Source organism: Rana temporaria, chromosome 1, assembly GCF_905171775.1.
Source record: "Rana temporaria chromosome 1, aRanTem1.1, whole genome shotgun sequence".
Taxonomy (NCBI): Eukaryota; Metazoa; Chordata; class Amphibia; order Anura; family Ranidae; genus Rana; species Rana temporaria.
In genome coordinates, this window is record NC_053489.1 from 183,307,615 (window position 1) to 183,327,400 (window position 19,786).

Consider the following 19,786-nt stretch of genomic DNA (forward strand, 5'->3'; position numbering starts at 1 on the left):
ATGGCCCTAGTAGAATGAGCCCTTAATGATACTGGAGGAGGCAACCCTTTCAAGCCGTAGGCCTGAGTGATTAATTGCTTAATCCACCTAGAAATGGTGGACTTTGCAGCTGCCTGCCCCTTCTTGGGCCCATCCGGTAAAATGAACAGCACATCTGTTTTCCGGATCTTCTTTGTAGCTTTAAGATAGGCCTTCATGGCCCTGACAATATCCAAGTTATGCAGCAACCCTTCCTTTCTGGAAGTAGGTTTAGGGAAGAAGGATGGTAATACCAAATCCTGGTTCAAATGAAAACTGGATATAACCTTCGGTAGGAAGGAAGGATGAGGGCGGAGAACGACCCTGTCCTTATGAAAAATAAGATATGGTTCCTTACAGGATAAGGCCGCCAGTTCCGATACTCTTCTTGCGGAAACTATGGCGACCAAAAATACTAACTTCCTTGTCAGTAGAACCAAAGGAATTTCAGCCAACGGCTCAAACGGTTGTTTCTGTAAACTTGACAGAACAAGATTTAAATCCCACGGACAAAGCGGGGATTTAACTGGAGGTTTAATACGTAAGACCCCTTGAAGGAAGGTCTTAACCAGCGAGTGGGTGGCCAGCGGCCGCTGAAACCACACTGACAGAGCAGAAATCTGTCCTTTGATTGTGCTTAATGCCAATCCTTTATCCACTCCTAGCTGGAGAAAACTTAAAACTCTATCGATGGTGAACTTGCGAGGAAGCCATAGCTTGGACTCACACCAGCCTACATAGGCCTTCCAGACCCTGTGATAAATCACCCTAGAGACCGGTTTCCTGGCTCTGATTAGGGTAGAGATTACTCTCTGAGACAGACCTCTACCCCTGAGAATCAGGGATTCAGCTTCCAGGCCGTCAAATTTAGATGCCGTAAGGCAGGGTGGAGGATCGGACCTTGCGATAGCAGGTCTGGCCGTAGAGGAAGAGTCCAAGGGTCTCCCACTACCATCCTTAAGATTAGTGAGTACCATGCCCTTCTGGGCCATGCTGGAGCTACCAGGATGACTGGTATGTGCTCCACCCGGATCCTGCGCAGCAGGCGGGGTAGTAACTGGAGCGGGGGAAACGCATAAAGAAGTTTGAACTGATGCCAAGGGCAAACCAACGCATCGGTTCCGCAGGCCATCGAATCCCTTGAGCGGGACATGAACCTGTCTAGCTTCTTGTTGAGTCTCGATGCCATGATATCCACGTCCGGCACTCCCCATCTTTGGCAGAGTGCTTGAAAGATTTGTGGATGCAGAGAACATTCCCCCGGCAATAGAGTCTGGCGGCTTAAGAAGTCCGCCTGAAAGTTGTCCACTCCTGGAATGAATATTGCCGATATGCAGGGCACATGAGCCTCTGCCCATAGGAGAATCAAGCTCACCTCTCTCTGAGCGGCTTGACTCCTGGTTCCCCCTTGGTGATTTATGTATGCCACGGCCGTGGCATTGTCTGATTGAATTCTCACCGGGAACCCCTGCAATTTTGACGTCCAAGCCCTGAGGGCTAGTCGAGCAGCTCTGAGCTCCAAGATGTTGATGGGCAACTGCTTCTCTGGCTTTGCCCAAGTACCTTGGCGAGTGCAACCATCCAAAATTGCTCCCCAGCCCGTCAGGCTGGCGTCTGTGGTCACTATCTTCCAAGCCACTGGGCTGAAAGACTTCCCCTTCAGTAGATTCTGAGGGTCTAACCACCAACACAGACTTTGTCGGACTCTTGATGAGAGCGGCAACGGGATATCCAAGGCCTGTGGCCTTCTGCTCCATGCTGACAGGATGGCTGCCTGCAGGATGCGAGTGTGGCTCTGGGCGTATGGTACCGCCTCGAATGTGGCCACCATCTTGCCTAGTAACCTCATACATAGGCGAATAGTCGGTTCCTTCTTGCTTAGAACCAGTAGGATTAATTCCTTGATGGCTTTGACCTTCCTCAGAGGTAGAAACACTCTTTGTTGTTCTGTGTCTAATCTCATGCCGAGATATTCCAACTGCCTTGTGGGCAGGAAAGCTGACTTTTCTCGATTTAGGACCCAGCCGAACTTCGAGGTATTGGACCGTGAGGGCCACTGCTCGCTCCAAGCCGGGAGACGAGTGATCTATGACTAGGAGGTCGTCCAGGTATGCTAGGATCGTGACCCCTTGGATCCTTAGCTTGGCTAGGATTGGAGCTAGGACCTTCGTGAACACCCGGGGGGCCGTAGCCAACCCGAAGGGAAGCGCCACGAATTGGAAATGAAGCCACCATGAAGCGTAGATATCTTTGATGTGGCTGATAAATTGGAACATGAAGGTAGGCATCCCTTATGTCTATGGACGCCATGAAGTCGTCCTTTTGGAGTGTGGCAGCTGCTGACCGCACGGATTCCATCCGAAATGAGCGGACTTTTAGGTATGCGTTTACCATCTTTAGGTCCAAAATTGGCCTGACCTCTCCATTGGACTTTGGGATGATGAATAGGTTGGTGTAGAAACCCAGCCCCTGTTCCAGGACTGGTACCTCTACTATTACTTCCTGGGAAAGTAGATGATTTAATGCCGACATTAATGCGGCTCCCTTCTCCGGATCGTTTGGAATCCTCGACGCCTGGAAATGAGGAGGAGGAAACTTTAGGAAATCTAATTTGTAGCCCGTGGCCACGGAAGACCGTACCCACTCGTCGGGAATGCTGGCTTCCCAGACCTCTGAAAAGAGTCGCAGCCTTCCCCCCACCTTCGTGGGTGGGGGCGCCCCTTTATAAGGTCGGCTTGGGGGCTGGTTTTGCTGGTTTGCGAAACCACTGCTTTCTGCCTCTAGCAGCCTGTCCTTGTGACTTGCTGTTGAAGCCGAAGTTTGCTTTCGCAGGAGGCCGTCGATACTGTTTGGCATTAGAGAGCCCCTGCCCAGGGGAGTACTGTCGTTTAAACGCAGGCCCCTGAAACTTCTTCTTAGTTGGCAAGAGAGTACTTTTGCCGTTTGAAATGGTCTGAATGTATTTATCTAGGTCTTCTCCGAAGAGTCGTCCTCCATGGAAGGGGAACCCTACCAGGAGCTTCTTGCATGGGGGCTCGGCCTCCCAGCTTTTTAACCATAAGAGTCTTCTCATATGGATAAGGGATAACGATAAACGTGACGCTTGCTGGATAGAATCCTTAATTGCGTCTACCGTAAAACATATGGCCTTAGGGACATCCGAAAATTCTTCTGCCTGCTGGGCAGGAATAAGTTTAAGCATCTGCTTAACTTGATCCGATAATGCTTGAGCAACCCCAATCGCAGCCACAGCTGGCTGTACTACTGCCCCTGCAGTAGTGAAGGAGTTCTTAAGTAGTGCTTCCAAGCGTTTATCAACTGGATCCTTGAATACCTGTATGTTTTCTACAGGGCATGTTAATGATTTGTTAATACATGAGATGGCTGCGTCCACTGCAGGAGTAGCCCATTTCTTGGAAAATTTATCTTCCATAGGATATAGGGCAGAGAATCTTTTAGGTGGTAAGAAGATTTTATCTGGCTTGTTCCAATCTTGGAACAAAACTCCCTCTAGTAGAGGGTGGATCGGAAACACTGCATTGCTTTGAGGCGCCCTCAGTGAGCCCAAAGCTGAAACCGTCGATACCTGGAGATCTGGTACTGGCAAGTTGAATGCATTATGGACCAAGTCCGTTAAGGCTTGAATCCACCAGCTCTCCCCTTGGGAGACTGCTCCAGACTCCTCTGTATCCGGATCTTCGATCCCTGAACCTACTTGGTCCTTGTCCAAGAGGTCGTCCAATTCCCCTGTGGAAAGGACCTCCTCTTCTGAGGGTCCGCGCTCGGGCGACGGAGATCTAATCCGTTTACTGCCCCGCATAGCTGTGGCTATCATTTTTCCCATTCTTTTCTCCATCTCCTTTAAAGAGGTGAGTAATACCTCGTCCGTGACTATCTTAGGGTTGGACTGACCCGCGCCAGCTCCAGCCCCAGATCCCGATGGCCCCAAGGCTCCCTGTGGGGAAAGCAGCGGCATAACTTTGTCCGAGACCTCAGACTCTCTGGGGGAATCCCCACCTCTTGTACCCTCTGACCCGGATGCCATGGTACAATACCGAGGTACACCTGCTAGCTTATTGGTACTTGGAACTATAAATAGTTAATTGCCCAAACACCTGTTTGGGGGATAAAAAAAATGCTTCCTCTCCCCTAGATGACTTTTTTTTTTTTTTTTTTTTCAATCTTTTTCTTTTTTTTTTTGTTTCAAATCCAGGAAAGAAAAAGCATTCTGTCCCCCTGAGTAGTATTGCAAAGAAAAACTATGAGATGGAAAAGAAACAGCCTATTTCTAGGCTTGAAAACAGTCTTCTGAAGACTGCAATATCCTTTCTGGCCACTGTGTGTCCTCGGCGCCCCGTGCTGCCGCTCTGGTCTTTCCTCCCCAGTTCCAATGTTAGAATGAGCTGTTGGAACGAAAAAGGAAGGGCCGCCCCTTCCTTAAGCCACTGACCCGCCCTTCCCCCCTCAGCTAAACGGCGCGAATTGCGCCTATAACACGTGAACGCGCGCGCGCGCCCGCCGATAGGGGGGGGGGGTTGGGGGGAAGGGAGCCTCTCTGCTCCAGCTGGAACCACGAGGAGGTCAGCGTTTTGCAGGCTCAGAGGAGGAAGACTGATGGAGCATCGCCTGGAGGCTTGCAGGTAAGCACAGCTCTCTGACACACACATACACTTTATATCACACAGGCCCCACTCAATGCTTTTCCAACACTACAAGGGAGGTCACTTCTTATGGGGAATAATACACATAGAGCCATCCTATCATTAAGATATGTGACTAGTTTGCCAGATGCAGCGCATAACTTTAGGCATGTCCCCTGTGACCCCCCAGAAAAAACCTGCTAAGAACCAAGTTCCGCAAGTTTTCCCCTCACTTACCTGCTCCATGCCGCAGGACTTTGCCAAGCAAGAGGCCCAATCTTCCCCCATCTCCGTGGGGATGTCTAGACCTTCAGGCCCTGGGTTCCTATGAAGGATCCACTGTCCTGGGCCCATATAGCACTCTGGCAACAGAAACATTAGGCACCCAAAGGTTTCTAAGTTCTGGGCCCAGGGTCCAGCTCTCTAAAAAGAAAAGCATTATGGGCTATACCCCAAGGGTTTGGGGTCCGGTTACTGACCACTTTAGCGCTGAGGCCTTTGGACAGAACCGGTTAGCTCACCTAATCCCAAGGATGCGGAGGCAAGCTAAACCATGACCAACACCTAAGACACTGGCGTAAAAACTGAGGTACTCCTCCTATGGGAGGGGGTTATATAGGGAGGGGCATTTCCTGTTTGAGATTGCCAGTGTCCATCACCTGAAGGTACTCCATATAACCCATATAGTAATGAATGCCGCTCTGTGTCCCGTGATGTAACGATAAAGAAAATATTCTAGCATGCCATTCAGCATACTAGCGCGAGCTACAGTATGTCTTTATATATTTTTTTGGCGCCGTACTCACAGTTTAATCGCGTAGTAAAGTTTCAGACTCCCCGCGGGGAATAGGTGTTCCTATGCAGAGGGAACGTGATTGACGGCCGGCTATGGCGCGTCACGCTTCCCAAAAATAGCCGAAATAGGACTTGGCTCTTCACGGCGCCTGCGCAGTCAGCTCCGATGTCTGTACGCAGTATAGCGCCGTGAACAGCCGAGTCCTACTCCGGCTATTTTCGGGAAGCGTGACGCGCCATAGCCGGCAATCACGTTCCCTCTGCATAGGAACGCCCATTCCCTGTGGGGAGTCTGAAACTTTACTACACGATTAAACTGTGAGTACGGCGCCAAAAAAATAAATAAAGGCATACTGTAGCTCGCGCTAGTATGCTGAATGGCATGCTAGAAACTTGTTTTTTAGGGTGAACCACCGCTAAATTTAAGGTAACTTTTTTGCAACGAGGAAAATACCACCCCCCCTCCCCATGCTTACCTGAGCCCGATCCTGATCCAGTGCTGTGCACGAGAGCAGCGGATCTCTCCGCTGTCTCCCTCCCGAAAGAGCAGATTGATAACAGCGGGAGCCATTGGCTCCTGTTGCTGTCAAACAAATCCTATGACAAGGGAGTGGGGGGCTGGCCTCAGGAGCAAGGACTAACAATGCCTCCCTTAGCAAGTGGCTTGCTAGGGGGGTACTCGGCAGGGGGGAGGAGCCAGTAGAAAACCCCAGAAGAGGAAAAGTATAACGTGTGTTATTCAAAAAAATAAAATGTGAAGGTTTAAAGCGACATTAAAGCTTCATTGTTTTAAAATTAAAATAACAAACATAGTATGCTTACCTGCCCTGTGCAATGGTTTTGGGATCCCCCGCTGGCACTCCAGGCTCCTCCTTTTTGTCAATTGCCCCCATTGAAAGACAATTTTTCATGGGGGCACCCATGAGTGCTCACTCACAAGCCGCCCTGTCTGCGTCTATTTACACAGAGCGGGCGGCTCTCTGCCTCTCTATACTAGATATATTGCTCAGCATACAAGATTACAAGATTATAGCTGGTATTACAACAGGCTGCAGGCATCTACAATTGGGTGGCAGTAGTAGTAGTAGTACTACAAAGATGTGACATAATCTGCAAGTACAATCCTAATAGAGAACACAGTGCAAAAGCACCATACACACAGTGTAACACAACACGGCCCTGAGAGAAAGAAAGCTAAAATGACCAGAAAAATAAATCAATCACACAGCACACAGTATCTCTGCAACCACAATGGAGCACAGGCAGAGTCAGAGCTACCATATCTAAAGGATTAGGGATATGCACTTTCTGAACTGTTCTGTATAAAGAAAATATGAATTGCAAAGATAGTTTACCTCTCTCATTTCAGAAAAATAAAGGTTTCCATCAGTGAACTCTTTCCCCAGGGAAACATTCAGAGTAACCTCAGAGTTATCGTAATGACAGCTGAGATCCAAGTCTTTATCCAAGGAGTACTGTACTACAAAGGCTTTGTGGCTGTCCAGGCAGCTGCCTCCCCAGTCTGGATATAAGACAGAAACCAAAGGCCGGAGGTATTTCTCACGCAAGGGAGTAATGAACGAATCATCTAAGCCAAGTTCATTCAGAAGGACCTATGGGCAGAGAAAACAATTAAATCCACTGTGCAAACAGATTTTGGCCTCATGAACACAGATGTATAAAAGAATACTCCAAATATGCTGCCAGATAAAAAAAAATGCATATTGCGTTAAGATTCGTATGAGCGTAAACTGATTCTATTGGCTAGAATAGTCATTTATTCTGGCCACCATAATACATTCTCGTGTTTAGATGCATTTTGGGGGCTTTTTTTACTGCATTTTTGGAGCGGCACCAATTAATTAAATGGGCCTCCCTCTGCTCCAAAACCCCGTTAAAGAAGCTCATGTGAGGGGCGTGGCCTGACACCGCATGGAGTAGGACGCTGATCAGAGAAGCTCCGTCCATTACTCCTGATTTCTATCCTCCTTTGCCTCACTTGAGACCCCTTTTGCCTCCGAACTGACTCCATTGCTGCCGGGGACGATCGTGACCATGTCGCCATCAAAAGCAGCGAAATCTGCCGCCTTGGCGAAGCTTGATCAGTACCGGCGCCAGGACAACGTGGAGGCCGAGGAAGATGGCGACGCAGCAGACGCGAGCGGGAGTAGAGCGGCGGGAGACACTGCTCGTCTCCTAGAGGCTATTACCCTCTGCAGAACCGCGCTCACTACGCAAATAGAGGAGGTCAGGACGGATATATCGTTGATCCGACAGGACTTCCATAAACTCCGCGACCGCGTGAAGACGGCAGAGACCCGAGTCGGGGCAGTGGAGGACGCCATTCCTCCCCTACAGGAAGTCACAGATCGCATGCAGCGACAGATCCACCAACTCTTCACCAAACAAGATGATATGGAGAACAGATTGAGGCGCTGTAACCTAAGGCTTATTGGCCTCCCCGAGGGAGCTGAGGGGAGAGACCCCACTGTCTTCCTAGAGGACTTACTCGTCACTACATATGGCAGGGAAGCCTTTTCCCCCATGTTCGCGGTGGAAAGAGCCCACCGCATGCCTGCACGACCGCCGCCGCAGGGGGCCCCCCCCCGCACCTTTATTGCTAAGCTGCTCAACTACAAGGACCGAGATGCGGCGATGAGACTGGCCCGGGAGAAGGGCAACATCCCCCTAGGTAATGTCCGGGTCGCGGTCTTCCCAGACTTCTCCGCGGAAGTCCAGCGCCGCCGTCTGGGTTTCATGGAAGCTAAACGCCAACTACGCATAAAGCATATCAAATATGCCATGCTTTTCCCGGCCCGCCTCAGGATTGAACACGATGGCCGGGCACTTTTCTTTGAAGATCCGGAGGAGGTAATTGCCTGGCTGGAGAGAAGAGAGGGTGCTGCAGATGAGGGCTGATCCCTATTAAGTGAGTAACACCATTATCCCCTCTTCGATTGTTTTACCCCTTTTTTTGTGTACCCGGGCATACCTCATGTACTATCTCAAGTATGACTTCCCCTTTCTTGAACTGTGTTTATCCCCCCTGGGGGGGGGGGGGGGGGGGTTTTACATGCACACCTCGCCAATGCTTTTCATGATAACACATGAGCAAATCCCCGTGCTGGGATGGATTCCGGGACATGATGTGGCACCTTTTCTATCCCCCTGGCCTTTAATCTTTTATGTACTGTCCTCCGCAGTCTGAATTTACCATCCTTGGGAAAATTTGTAAATCGGCCGCCATGTGAGCTGTCTTTCCCCCCCTCCACACGCATCATGGCGATGCTTGAGCGCGCCTCTCCCTGTACTCTCTACTCCACTACACGACTCTTTCTTCCCGGCTGATCCGTTAGCCACTTGCTATAATACGGAGTCAGTTCACCCATTTGTACATTTATCCCCCTTTTTTTCTTTTTTGTTTTATGTTTTACTTTTATTACTGTTTCATTTTTTACGGCAAACTTCTATTTGGGGTCCAGTGGGGCCCGGACTGTTACCCACGGGTCCGGAGCCTCAGATGGTTAGTAGTTCTACCCACCGCATGCAAGGTGCAGCGAGACTTTTTCCCCCCTGTTGGAAGGAAATCTAACCAGTATGATTGGAGCTGCAGCATTACTGTGCTTGGGGCTTCCCTTTTTTTATTTTTGAGCCTCGGAAACTGTTTTCTTAACACCTTGCAGCTCCAACATCATATTAGTACCTCTTTGCATCAAGAGCAGTTTGTAACTCCACTGTTAGGATTTTTTCCTAGGTTTCGGGACGATGCCTACACCAAGTTCCTGGGGTGTAAGGCGGGGTGGGGGGTGGGGGGTTGGGGAAAGTTTAGATTGAGTAAATTGTTACTTATGAAGATGTGGGTCACACTACACGTTCGTTTTCCATTTCTGATATTGTATGTGCAATGTGTATTTATGTATATGGGTCGCTTCGCGACACCTACCCTATTATCTTTGACCGCTACTCCTTACGTGAGGTTAATTAATACAGCTGAGCCCAGATATTTTTTGGGACGTGGACCATGACAGCCTTAAAATTTCTCACCTGGAATGTCAGGGGTATGCGAGATAAGGTCAAGCGGTCAGCGATACTAGCGTTCCTCAAAAAACAAAGGGCTGATATAATGGTCCTAGTTGAAACGCATGTAGAAGGCAGACTTCAGATGGCACTCCGCAGGCCATGGGTGGGGTGGGCATTCCATTCGACCCACACACCCCATGCCCGGGGAGTCTCCATTCTAGTGGCGAAATCGGTGCATTTTGAACTGTGTACTATCTCTACGGACCCACAGGGCCGATATGTTTTCCTGTCTGTGAAATTGTATGGGGAGCCGTTCCTTCTTTTAGCATTCTATGTCCCTCCCCCCTTTGCCATGACGGTGATACTCGAAGGGATTACGTTTATGGCAAATCACCCCTCGATTCAGGCAGTATGGTTGGGGGACTTTAACACTACTCTCAACCCCAGCCTAGATAGGTTGGCCGGAACGCCCCCCCATAATTTAGGTGAGGTGACCACCACTAAATTCTCGAAACTCATTGCTTCCCTCCATTTAATTGACTCTTGGAGGTTTAAATTCCCACAAAAACGGTTGTATTCCTGCTTCTCTGCCACACATAGTTCGATGTCGCGCATTGATTTCATTCTAGTCTCCCAAGTCCTCACGTCCAGACTCTCAGAGGCCAAATTCGGCCCACGCCTACTATCTGATCACAGCCCGTACTGGATCTCATTGAACGTCCCGATTGACAAACCTAGGCGGGCATGGCGTTTGAACCCCTTCTGGCTCTCGCTCCTCCCGGAAGATGACGACCTCTCGGATGAGTGGAAGTCATATTTCGAGACGAATACCGGGTCCGCATCAGCGGAGACGGTGTGGGAATCATTTAAGCTCCACGCTCGCATGTCTCTGATCTCCCGCATTAATAAGATTAAATCAGATTCGGCGGAAGTCTCTGACAAAGCGATGCTAGACCTCTCCCTCGCAGACCGAAGATATGCGACGGACCCAACACCAGAAGCGGCAGCGGCGCTTAAATTACAGACAAGGGTAGTGAATCAACTACAATTTGAACAAGCCAGACGCAAGTTATTTTTCGCCAAACAAAAATTTTTCGAACACGGGGAAAAGGCGGGGAAACTTTTGGCCTACATGGTGCATAGTGAAGATAGACCGCCGGTGGTCATATCCCTGCATGGTCCCGAGGGGCAATGCATCACTGATCCGTCGGCAGTGTCGTCCGAATTTAAAGAATTTTTCGCCAAACTCTACACGTCTCTGAGCCCGGCGGACGACGGCCCGATGCAATCGTTCTTCGAGACTATCACCCTCCCCTCCTTGACGGTTGAACAGACTACCCTCCTCGAGGCCCCACTGACCTCGAAGGAAATAACTGAGGCTATTGCTTCATTTGCTCGATCCAAAACCCCAGGCTCAGATGGACTCCCAATCGAATTTTACTCACAGTATAGTCAAATTCTCTCACCCAAGCTGTTACAACTCTATAACTCCATGTTTGAGACACACGTCCTTCCCCCGACCATGAGAGAGGCAACCATCGTCCTCATTCCGAAGCCGGGAAAGGACCCTGGATACCCGGAATCCTATCGCCCTATCTCCCTCTTGCAGGTAGATATTAAAATACTTGCAAAGGTGTTGGCAAATAGGCTCAACAAAGTTATACTCTCATTGATACACACTGATCAGGCGGGATTCATGCCAGGCCGCAATACCTCTTTTAACCTTCGACGGTTGTATATCAATCTACAGGCCACACACGACAATGTAGGTTCTAGAGTTCTAGTAACACTTGATACAGCTAAGGCCTTTGACTCTGTGGAGTGGAGGTATCTGTGGCGTTGCCTCGAGACTTATGGCTTTGGCCCAAAGTTTTGCAAATGGGTTAGCCTACTGTACCACAACCCCACAGCCAGAGTAGTAGCGAACGGTTGGACCTCCCCATTGTTTGCCTTGAGCAGAGGCACGAGGCAGGGGTGCCCCCTCTCCCCACTTTTGTATGCCTTGGCGGCGGAACCCCTCGCAATATCTATTCGCACTAACCCAGAGATAGATGGTTGCAGAGTGGGTTCATTAGTAGAAAAAATCAGCATGTATGCGGATGACACCTTATTGTATTTGGCAGATTCAGGTCCTTCCCTTCATGCGGCGCTTCAGACGATTGAACAATTCGGTATTTTCTCGGGCCTAAAGATCAATTGGGGGAAATCACAGATTCTACCGATCGATTGCTTCCCACCCCCTGAATCCCAATCCAGTATGCCACTACAGAGAGTAGACATTATCAAATATTTAGGGGTACACATCTCCAGACGCCCAGCTGACTATATTGCCCTTAATGTGGAGCCCCTTTTTGCACTTGTTAGGTCTAAAATCAGGGTATGGGCCCAACTACCCTTAGGGGTCTGGGGACGCATCAATCTTATTAAAATGGTCCTTCTCCCCAAACTATTATATATCCTTTGGCACACCCCAACCTACCTTCACTTGAAATACTTCAAATCATTGGAAGCCCTTCTGAAACCATTCATATGGGGATCAGGCAGACACAAGCTCGCGTGGCAGGCAGTTAAGAACCCGACTGATATGGGAGGCATGGCTCTGCCAGATCTAAACCTCTACTACATAGCCGCACAGCTCTCACAATTATACCACATAGATAAAACTGACAGTCAACGCTTCCTAACACTATTATGCCCGCGAGTGGCTCAGCTCACCGGGGATGCAATTTACGCGGTGTCGACGGGATCTGGGAGTATCGGTCCAGGGAGGGAGACGACGTCTACCCTGGGTCACTACAGACGCATTTGGGAACTTGCTTCCGCCAAACTTGGAATACCCGAGTATACTGATTATACACCATTATGGCAAAACAAGGTTCTACGGGAACTCTCTAATGATCAGGGAGCTGAGCTCTGGGCCGCGCGGGGTATCTATTACCTTCACCACTTGCTATCCGAGGGTAACCTTAAAACCTACCAAACACTCAAGGAAGAATTTACACTCCATGATAATATGCGGTTCAGGTTTTTTCAAATTAGACATGCGATCCAGACACAGTTTTCACGCACCTACCCACAACCAACGCCGCACCCGATCGTGGCCATAGTAAAGGGAAAAGACCCCAACAAACTGATCTCTGCATTCTACGCTATGCTCTCTACCCCTGTAGCCACTAAAATAGCATATGCCATAAAACCTCGGTGGGAAAGGGAGGTGGGAATTCTTGAGGACGAGGAATGGGAAGAGGCTCTGGAGACTTGCAAAGCGGTGTCCCCTAGGCTATCGGATAGACTGACTCAGATATACATCACTCACAGGACGTACCTGACTCCTATCCGCGTAGCCAGGTATAAACGCACACAGTCCACTCTATGTGCGATGTGCGCCCAAGAAACAGGAACATTTTTCCACCTTATCTGGGCCTGCCCAAAAATCCAGGACCTCTGGAAACAGATCATAACATTCCTGCACGATACAATGGGCACGCCGGTTACCCTTGACCCCAAACAGTGTCTGCTGGGAATTTTCCCCACAGACACAGACAAATTCACCAAAATATTCCTCCATGAGTCCCTATTCTCGGCCAGAAAGATAATAGCCCGCAAATGGATGAGACAGACCCCCCCTACTTTCCCTGAATGGAAAGCTGAAATAAATATGACCCTACCCTATAAAAAATGCGTTTACATAAATAGGGCGTGCCCTGAAAAATATTATAAAATTTGGGATCGCTGGCTGAACGACTCTGAAACCTGTAACTAGTTCTCTCCTCAGCACAGGATATGGTCTCCATCCCTCTTGACTTGGTCTACTACTTCCTATTTCTAATATCTAATATGTTCTCTTAACCTCTGGCTGAGCTGGTTCAAAAGGAAGTAAATGGAGTATAAATTACACATGCAAACCTGTACTGATTGTGTGACATCTTTACTAATAAGAGACCTTGTAATGTTCTATACCCACGAATTACTGATTTATTTATGTATGTAACTTTTACTCAATAAACAGTTTTTGTTTGATTAAAAAAAAAAAAAAAGAAGCTCATGTACCAAACTTGACATGAGCCAAGTGCGTTTTGCAAGTTTTTGTGCAATCACGTGGCAAAAAGCGCAACTGCTACCTGCATTTGGAGTGCCATTAAGAAATAATGGCACTGCAAGTGAGTTACAGCACTTTTTTCCTGCATTTGCAGAAACGCAGGCATCCCAATGAGATGAAGTACATGTAGTTCTTACTTGCTCTTACTTCTTGTTCTGGGCAACTCCAATTTTTTTGATTTCCCCTCGCTTTATTTCTGGGAAAATGGTCACCAAGGCAAATAAGGCAGTGACAAAAGTCTAAACCTTCCCAACTCCATCCAAAGCTAAAAAAAAAAAATGTTTTGCCTACAGATACAATTTTATGTTTCTGTTGCATAATGAGCTAGTATGCATCACACCTTAGAACTGAGCCCTCCAGCGGGGCGGCACACCACTAAGCCAGCTGACATCTTCCCTGGAGTTTCTTTCGGGTTTGCGGGCTCCGCCAATGTGAGTGGCCATAGCCGGACTTACAGAGCGCATGTGCCGATGATGTCAATGGCTGCATGTACTCTAAATATCTCCTAAACTGTGCAAGTTTAGAAGATATTCACAGTACCTACCAGTAAGCCTTATTATAGGGGAAGGGGGGGCAACCTGCCGCCCGCCACCGCTAATTGCCTGGCCTGTCCGTACCTGTGATTAATTCACAGGCACTCGGTCCACGGACATGTTCGCCGCAGTCCTCATTGGACAGCAGCTAGCGGCTGGTATCACAGGGCTGGATGGGGATGGGAACCGCTGAAGTTAACTGTTTACATTAAACAGCAGGTGATTGGTTCTGGACGATCCTAGCCTGTTGATGTAAAAAGTAAACTTCAGCAGTTCCTGCCCCTATCCAGCCCTGTAATACCAGTCGCTCGCAGCTGTGCTCTACATTTGTATAAGGTAGAAGAGTTCTACCTACACAGTGGCCCAGATTCAGGTAGATTTGCCCATTACTTACACATGAGCTGCTCAGCTGAATTTCTCTGCGCTGGGGCAATTTTGCCAAATTGCCACCTGATTCAGGAATCGTTTGTTCATTTAATTTGCTCCTGTTTAAGGCAAACCTGAGGGCGCAAGGTCGTGCAAGTCAAAGTGGGTGTGCCCCTATGTAAATGAGGATTTTTCGGCTCAGCAGAGGTTTGCGCCGGGCGCGCGCATGCGCAGTTATAGCGCTGCCGTCTGCGCATGCGTCAAACTGCGCCTAGCATACTTTCAGGGCAAATCATGCTCAGCTGCTTGCACTGAGCAAATAAATAGGAGCAGACTTGCGCAGGTTCTTTGCTGAATTTCATCCTGCTTTTTCCAACCCCCCCTGAGTAAGGAAATTCAGCCCATTTTGAAGAGATGGCACCTCCCAAAGGAACTAAAAAAAGAAAGGCAAACTTTGTGGCTGCGGAGATGGACATCTTAATTGCTGCACTCCAGCAACATAAAGAACTTCTATATGGTGCCCAGCGGGCAAACACCACCGTTGCCCAAAGGAGGGCTATCTTTGAAGCCATAGCCCTGGACATCAATGCCCTGGGTAATGAAGAGCGTTCCTGGGATGACATTAAAAAAAAACTGAATGATATGAGGCGCAGGGTCCGGGATAAACTGGCTCTTATCAGAAAACATACCGGTGGCACGGGAGGTGGACCGCAATGTAAGATCCGTCTTAATCATGAGGAGGAGCTTATTGCCCAAACTTTTGTGCAGGAGCAGGTGGAGGGACTTGCAGGGTACGACTCCACTCTTGGGAACTTGGGGACTGGTAAGTTATTTTTGTTTCATATCTGCTGTGCATCATGGCAGGGGGTAGAAGTGAACATATTTGTGGGTAGAAGTGAAGATGGAACTATTATTTTTTTTTCATATCTGCTGTGCATCATGGGAGGGGGTAGAAGTGAACATATTTGTGGGTAGAAGTGAAGATGGAACTATTATTTTTTTTTCATATCTGCTGTGCATCATGGGAGGGGGTAGAAGTGAACATATTTGTGGGTAGAAGTGAAGATGGAACTATTATTTTTTTTTTATATCTGCTGTGCATCATGGGAGGGGGTAGAAGTGAACATGTGAGCAGTGTGTTGCACCAGCAAAATATTTCGTTTTGGTGTCATCCACAGGTGGTGATGATGATGATGATGAAGCTGGGCCGTCTTCGGCTGCGGGTCGACCCACGCCATCCATACCAGAGCCAGGGGTCCAGTCAGGCCCCATGGACATTATGGCTATGCTGGTCCAGGAGGAGATCCTACCGGGGCCAAGTATGGTGGAGGAAGTTGTTTTGGAGGAGGATTCCTTTTTCCTCATCCAGGAGGACTCTGGCTCCCTCCAGGAGGATACCACCATCCCTGAGCAACCCACCACCCCCCCGCCCAGCACGTCATCCCCCTCCAGGGCAAGCCCCTCTGCTTGGTGGCTCAGGAGAACGCCCCCACTTTATTAAGCAGGATGGCAGCTGCGGTGGAGGCCAACACTGCTGCTGTGCAGGCCAACACCGCTGCAGTGCGGGAGGAGGGGAGAGTTACACGCCGTCATCAGCGGGATACCACCACCCGCCAAATGCGGATGTTGGCCCAGACCAACACCATCCTCGCCCGTCTGGCCAACGCCATGGAGGGCATGCAGCCACCACCTGCGAGGAGTTTGGAAGTAGGGGTTGATGCTCCTCCCCCCCCTCAATCCCCACCCCATGCCTCCTCCGCACCACGGAGATTGAGGAGCCAGAGCTGGGGCACCCTTGGCCCAAAGAAAAAATCCAAAAAATGATCTAATTTCTACATTTATTTTATGCTCAGAATATGATTTTTTTTTTTGTTGATATATGCTCAGGATATGAGTTTATTTTATTTTTGATATATGCTCAGGATATGAGTTTATTTTATTTTTGAGATATGCTCAGGATATGAGCTTTTATATTTATTTGTAGTCCCTACACACGGTGAGGAGTGTATACTACAGTGTGACTGGTGTGTGAATGGGGGGGGGGTGGCACTCCTGCTGGAAAAGGGGTGTCACCCTCTGCCATGTGAAAGGTGTATGAATGCAGCAACATAATTGGAGCCTTGACGCAGCGTTGCTGCTCCCTAATACCATGGGGTATTGTTGGGTCTAATCCAATTTGGGGTGCATGTGTCGGGTGTGTGCTAGGGACTACAGTGGTGTGCATACATGCATTATACTTGTGACAAGATCAGGGTGTGTTTAATGTGCAAAGAGACGTTCCACAAGACCATTCCGGATTGCTCTTCCCTCAGAAGATCCGGTAGTGTTTCTTGGGGGGGGGGGTTGCGTGGTTCGGGGGTAAGGTCATTGCGTAGCTCAATGTGCATGCCCCTTCTCTGAGCAAAATTGTGGAGAATACAACATGCCCCGACGATTTGGCACACAAAGTTGGGTGAATACAACAGGGTCCCCCCTGATTTATCCAGACATCTGAATCGAGATTTAAGGATGCCAAATGTGCGCTCCACCACCGCACGGGTACGTGCATGGGCTTCGTTAAATCTTTCCTCTCCTGGTGTTTGAGGGTTACGAAATGGGGTCATCAGATGTGGTCCCAGGGCATATGCAGAGTCACCTGGAAGGGAAAAGACAGGAGGATGTTAGTCGTGCATGTGCCCCTTGTGATGTCTGCATCATGGGGGGGGGGGCAGTCATACCTGACACCCATGTCACTCACCAATCAGCCAGCTGTCTCCATACATGTTCTGGTCAAACTCGGTTGGGATGGGGCTGTGTCGGTAAATAAAACTGTCATGGCTTGACCCTGGGTGTTTGGCACGGACATGCCATATGAGGCCATGTGCATCCACAATAACCTGCACATTTATCGAATGCCAATGTTTCCTGTTGCAGTAGATATGCTCGAGGAGCCGGGGGGGGGGGCGTAGTGCCACATGGGTACAATCTATTGCACCCACAGTGCGTGGAAATCTGGCTATTTCATAAAAATCACTGATTGCCTTCTGCCGCAGGTCAGCCGTGGTTGGTTTGATAAATTGTGTGCCCATGCGTCTGAGTATTGCAGGGATCACTTGGTGCACACACCTGCTCATGCTGGATTGGGACATCCCCGCCACCACTCCACCTGTGCGCTGAAATGAGCCACTTGCCAAAAAATGAAGGGTTGCCACTACCTTCACCAGTGGCTGCACTGCCTATCCCCGATGGGTCGGGCTGCTGATGTCATCCTGCAGGATTGTTACCAACTCAAGGATGACTTCAGGGCTGAAGCGAAACATGCGATACACCTCATTATCACTCATCTCAAAAAGGTTGTAGCGCCCTCTGTAAATCCTCTCCCGTGCCCTCCTACGAGTCGGCTCAGTCAATAGAATATCAAGAACCATAGCTGCCCCTGGCATGTTGGTGCACAGATGTGAGGTTCCAAAAATGTGGGTGCTCTGCTTGTTCAGCTCGTCTGTTTAGGTGCTGCTGAAGTTGCGCGCTCCTTCAGATGACATTTGGCCATCTTTTGCTAACTTGCCCCTGCTTTTAGCAGGAGCAAGTTTGCCCGGGGAAAAAAGCTTGCGCGCTTCCAGCGCAAGATGCGCATCACACGCGCATGTTTCTGAATCATCGGCAGTACCTAATTTGCATATTCGCTGAGGGAATTCCATGAAGGCGCAACTTACACCCCGCGCAAAATTGCGCTATAATTGCGCCGGAGCAGCGAGGCTGCGTGCGCGGGAAAATGGCCGCATTTCAGGCTTAACTGGTTTACAGAATCAGCCGCAAATTTGCATGGGAGCAAATCAGTACTTGCGCGGCGCAAATCACACTTGCTCCCGCGCAAGTGCTTCTTGAATCTGGGCCAGTGTGTTTTTGTGTCCGTGGGGTGGGTTGCAAGAGGGGCAGAGGACACTGGGGGGGGCAGAGGTCACTGGGGCCCAGATTCACGTACAACGGCGTATCTTTGAGTGGGCGTAACGTATCCTATTTACGTTACGCCTCCGCAACTTAGACGAGCAAGTGTAGTATTCTCAAAGTACTTGCTCCGTAAGTTGCGGCGGCGTAGCGTAAATAGGCCGGCGTAAGCCCGCCTAATTCAAATGTGGAAGATGTGGGCGTGTGTTATGTAAATGTTTTTTTTTGTTTCATAAAGTTTCATTGAGTAGAAATATTGCAAACGACAATGTAAGTATACATTTTGTGTACAAAAAGAATATTGAACTATACAGTACAGAAACTTTTAAAGGTCTGAACAATAACAGTACAATAAGAATGGTGCAAACATTATGCATATGGAACAGTTTAAAGCTTGCTTGAAGTGTTGGTATGAGACATAACTTCTCCTTTAATTTTTGTATCAGTAGTAAGGATATGGGGAGGGAAAGGATTGAGATAGGAGGGGAGGGGGGTATAAAAAAAAAAAAAAAAAAGGACTAGGCCACTAGAAGGGACATATGCTGTGTGTATGATAAGAAAAACAGCAAAGCCATCTATCGTGAAGCAATCAGATCTAGAGGTCAGGGATTTACAAGTTATAGGCTTTGAATTCAGGGGTGTTTTTAAACTCAAGCCATTTGCACCAAGTCGCATTAAATGTAATAATCCGTTCCTGAGCAATGCTAATGAGTTCTTCGATTCTCTCTGTGTTGATAAGCCTGCGAAACCACTCTATCTTTGTTGGTGTGATAGTTGAGCGCCAGTGGCACGGGATGCAGTGCCTAGCAGCGTTTATCATGAACATTGTGAGGGATTTCAAGTATCTCCTTCTGGGAATTGAGCTGTGGTGTAGCAGGTATTGTGCCGGTTCAAGTCTGAGATCATCTGAGGTGATTGCAATGATAGTCTCATGTACCATTTTCCAGAAGGACTGGATCACTGGGCATGACCACCATATGTGGAGCATCGAGCCTTCCCCGTCACCGCATCTCCAACATTTGTTAGAAATTTGGGATGAAAACTTATGGAGCAAAGTGGGAGTTCTGTACCATCTGGTTACAATTTTAAAGCCACATTCTTGGGTGGCAACATTTAGAGAGCCCTTGTGGGCATGCATAAAGATGGTTTCCCACACCGTTCGTGATAAGTTAAGGTTAAGATCTTTTTCCCATGCCAGACATGACGCACTGGAGAAGTCAGCTACGGTCTCAAATAGTGAGTTATACAGTATAGAGATGGTGTGTCTTTGAGGCTGGTTTTGCGAGGCTAAGGTTTCTAGAGCTGTGGGGCGTCTTGACCAGATACGGATATGTTCTGTCGTATTCAAAAAGTGTTTGATTTGCAAGTATTGCCATTGTGAAAATACATTC

General features: G+C 48.8%; 1 protein-coding gene across 2 annotated transcripts in view; it reads right to left on the reverse strand.

Annotated features, from left to right (window-relative positions):
• OGFOD2 (2-oxoglutarate and iron dependent oxygenase domain containing 2) overlaps positions 1-19,786 on the reverse strand; it is a 50,929-nt gene that overhangs the window by 3,541 nt on the left and 27,602 nt on the right. For both annotated transcript variants that reach the window (XM_040347317.1, XM_040347318.1), the window contains exon 6: positions 6,809-7,066. In XM_040347317.1, coding sequence (XP_040203251.1) covers positions 6,809-7,066 — 258 coding nt within the window. The remainder of the gene's footprint in view (positions 1-6,808; positions 7,067-19,786) is intronic.